We start from the raw sequence: 3,571 nt of genomic DNA on the forward strand, positions 1-3,571 counted from the left end.
GAAGTCGGCCATTTTGAATTTTGTGGTCATTTTCGGCGATTTGCACATGTTGTATTTGAACGAACTTCTCCTAGTCTTCTCCTATTTATTGGATCAACTTCAGATTTAAGTCAGCACAATCGAAAGACATTAAAAGTTGTGCCATTTATGACATTCCGTTGAACGACGTGCCCGTGGCGTGGCGTCCAATTTTGATGATTCGCCATGAAAAAGGAAGAACTTTAGTGTACGTGGTCCAATCTTAATGAAACTTCAGATGTTTGATAAGAGTCCCGCCCTGACAATATTCAGATATAGTGAGAGCACCACCTACTGGCATCAGGAAGTAAGCGCTGTGACGAGATTGTGATATGATTTACGTGAAATTTTTTATATAATTTACGTGAAATTTTCATATTGTGGTCCGCACGTGTTATGCCGGCACGTGACGCAGCCGCAGCACACCCCAAGTTGCGTGGAGTGCGAGGGCCCGTTCATCGTTGCTTGCAGCTTTAATCTATATCTATATTTACACACTTTTTTGTGGGGGATACAACATGCAAGCCATGGTGACAGGATTTTGGAATGAATGGAAAAATGCAGGCTCCTTTTTTAAATTTAATCAGGAAATCCATATCGGACTATGCTGGACAGTAAGACAGCTTTTTCAAGTCAAGCCATGTGAAGATATTCACAATTATCATGATAATGGAAATTAAGCAAGTGTTTGTTTTATTCCTGTTAAACGATAGCATCGTATATCGTCCCATCCCTACATTCATATTCATTCCTGGAAATTATTTTGCCTGGATAATAGTAGCTTGAAATTTTCATATTGTCCCATTTATAGTCCTGAGCTAGGCACTGAATAAGATAATGACAGTGTACTCAAAACAGTGTGACTGTTAGACCTCTAATCACTCACAGCTTTAAGTCACACAGAGGGCATCCCATTTTGTTAACTTGCTCTTTGTCTGCCAGTTACAAAGTCCTCTAAACATTTTCAAGCAACTGACCCATGTGGCTCATCCATGCAGTCTGTAGACATGAGATAATGAGATGATGATCCATGTCAGCAGCACGCAGGATGTTACATAAGTCTAAGTGATGAAGGGTGCGAGTGGAGTGAGGACGAATAAAAACATGGATGCCCATCAGCAGTGTTCTTCTCAGTGTCAGCCCCTCCTACATGAGTCTTCTTTTTAGGTTTTAAAAGTGACTTACTGACTGGGGTACCTACAGACTGCATACTGTATACTTTTTCTCATATGTCACTGCGGCTTTATTCTGTTGCTTAAATTTTTCATGACTTTGTCAATCAGTTTGTTCCTATCATATGTGATTGTTTGTGATTAAATTGTGAGAGATTTTCTCATCTGCTCTGTCTATTTTACTTTTACACAGTTTGCAAATTAACTAACTTTTTCCTAAAATAGTTTGGTTTTCATTCAGATTACATTAATTACATAATTAATGATGCAATGAAGGGGAATAAGTTAACAATAATTGATTCTTGCAGTAGTTTATTAGTCAGTAGGAGGATACATGACTTATTATGAGTATGATATATTATAAGTAGTTTATATATAAACTCTGCAATTCATTGAGGCCACAAACAAAAGTAAAAACCTGCATTTACCTTCAGTGTCATACATGTTCTGGAGGATGTCATCAGTGTCCAGGCGGTCCTCGTGGGAAAAAGCATATGTTTTCATGTTAAAGTCAGCCATCAGATGATAGACTCCCTCCAAAGTGAAGTAACAGTTCCGCTCCTCCTTGTCTTCGTAGACCAGTAGTGCGCTCTTCCAGGTGAAGTGTTCGAACATCGCGCTGAAGGTCTCTGCCATTTTCACGTAGGACGGAGCGATGCGGGTCAGGTGGGAGTACTCGGCGTTCTTGTTGCTGAAGCCGACGGCCAGGGCACCTGCTGAGATCACGGGGATGTTCCAGTGGGACGCCAACCTCACCACCGCTGCCGCCTCGTATTCGCACACCGGACCCAGAATCAAATCTGGCTTATTCCCACACGACCTGTCCACCAACATGTACAGAGCACCATTGACACAGTCGGAGTTCTCAAACTGGATGTTGAATTGGAACCCGGAGTAACGTCCTCCGTCCGCCTGCAGCCTCTGCTGTGCGTAAAGGATCGCCGGTGCGACTCTCGTGTGTGAAAAAAGGTAGGAGTTATTCTGTGGCAAAAATACCAAAACATCTATGTCCTCGGTGATGGTATTTGTCATAACTGGGTTGAGGGCCATCAAAAAGTACACACACAGTGTGCTGAAATATGACATGATGCGATTTTCCAAGCCCCACTTCAGATAAATCAAAGTGTTGGAGAGATGTTCTTCAAATCTTTCTTTCCCCAAGTTGGCTCCACTTGGCAGTGCGCACAGAGCTGCAAACAGAAAGCCCTCCGCTGTGACTAAATGGCTTGAGTGTAAATAACTCTATTAATCTATTTAAGAAGCGAATCTGCCTAAATGTGTGAGTTTTATTCTACATCGAGAGTTCCTCCGAAGGCTCCTGAACCTGCTCTAAATATTCTCTCAACAGTTGATCTAGCCAGGCTCGGCGAATCCTCCAGCTCAGCCAGCAGCCACCACACACGCTGGCTCCGGCCTGGAGTTTTGAAGCATCTTTTCAGGATTATTCCTGCGTCATCGGAGCGCTGCCCACCTCCTTCTTAAAGCTACACTGCAGCCGAGTTTACAATGAGCCACTTCAACACTGCACAGTAAGTATAGTTAGTGGGAATTATGCTTCTGAAACAATTAACAGAATACTGAGAATACAGAATACTTTTCAAAGATGTATTTATTCATGTTGCACATGTAACAGGTTGTTGGCCAAGGTCTAATTTAGAGGGGTTGGCACTGGGGCGCCTGGCCAATCCAGCTGCCACCCCAGTTTGTTGTTAAATGCATTAACTTAGATACAATTTTAAAATAACGTGTTGAAAAGCATAATTTAACACAATTAAATTAATGATCTGTTATGGACACATTTAGACTCAGTGAAAGGCTTAGGTTCAATGAAAAAGACATGAAAAATGTCTGAAGATTTGGAAATATTTGTAAAATTTGTATTGATTTCTAATGCAACCTTTAGATATTTGTATTCAGTGCTTTACTGATGTGCCGCAATAATGTTTTTGAGTTCAAATATCTTGATTTCTGGAAGATTGCTTTTCCAAGGAAATATTGATATATATCAAACTTGCACCTCTGCAGTAAGGCTACATGGAATTTCTTCCTATTAAAAGGACGTTTTTCCTTGTTGGTGTTGCCAAGTGCTTGCTCATGGTGAGAACTACGGTGTAGACCTGCTCTGTTTGAAAAGTGTCCTGAGATCCTTTGCTATGATTTGTGGCTGTACAAATACAACTGTATTGAAATTAAATTGAATTAGTTATTTTCTGATGAGCAGTTGCATCTGCCATCAGTGTGTAAATGTGTGTGAATGGGTGAAAACTAGAAGGACAATGTGAAGTCCAATCCATTTACAAATTATGTGATTGTGTATGATTAAGGTTAGGTTACTGTACTTGTACCCATCGGTAGATTTGGTTTTTGCAGTAGACAAGGCC

General features: G+C 41.0%; 1 protein-coding gene across 1 annotated transcript in view; it reads right to left on the reverse strand.

The window, feature by feature from the left end:
• npr3 (natriuretic peptide receptor 3) overlaps nucleotides 1-2,578 on the reverse strand; it is a gene marked incomplete in the record, with an annotated part of 24,422 nt that extends 21,844 nt beyond the window's left edge. The window contains 1 exon segment of the mRNA XM_035657780.1: nucleotides 1,619-2,578. Coding sequence (XP_035513673.1) covers nucleotides 1,619-2,276 — 658 coding nt within the window.
• Nucleotides 2,579-3,571: the final 993 nt, after the last annotated feature.

The sequence above is a fragment of the Morone saxatilis genome, unplaced genomic scaffold (genome assembly GCF_004916995.1).
Source record: "Morone saxatilis isolate NCDOM2014 unplaced genomic scaffold, NCSU_SB_2.0 Contig16, whole genome shotgun sequence".
NCBI lineage: Eukaryota > Metazoa > Chordata > Actinopteri > Moronidae > Morone > Morone saxatilis.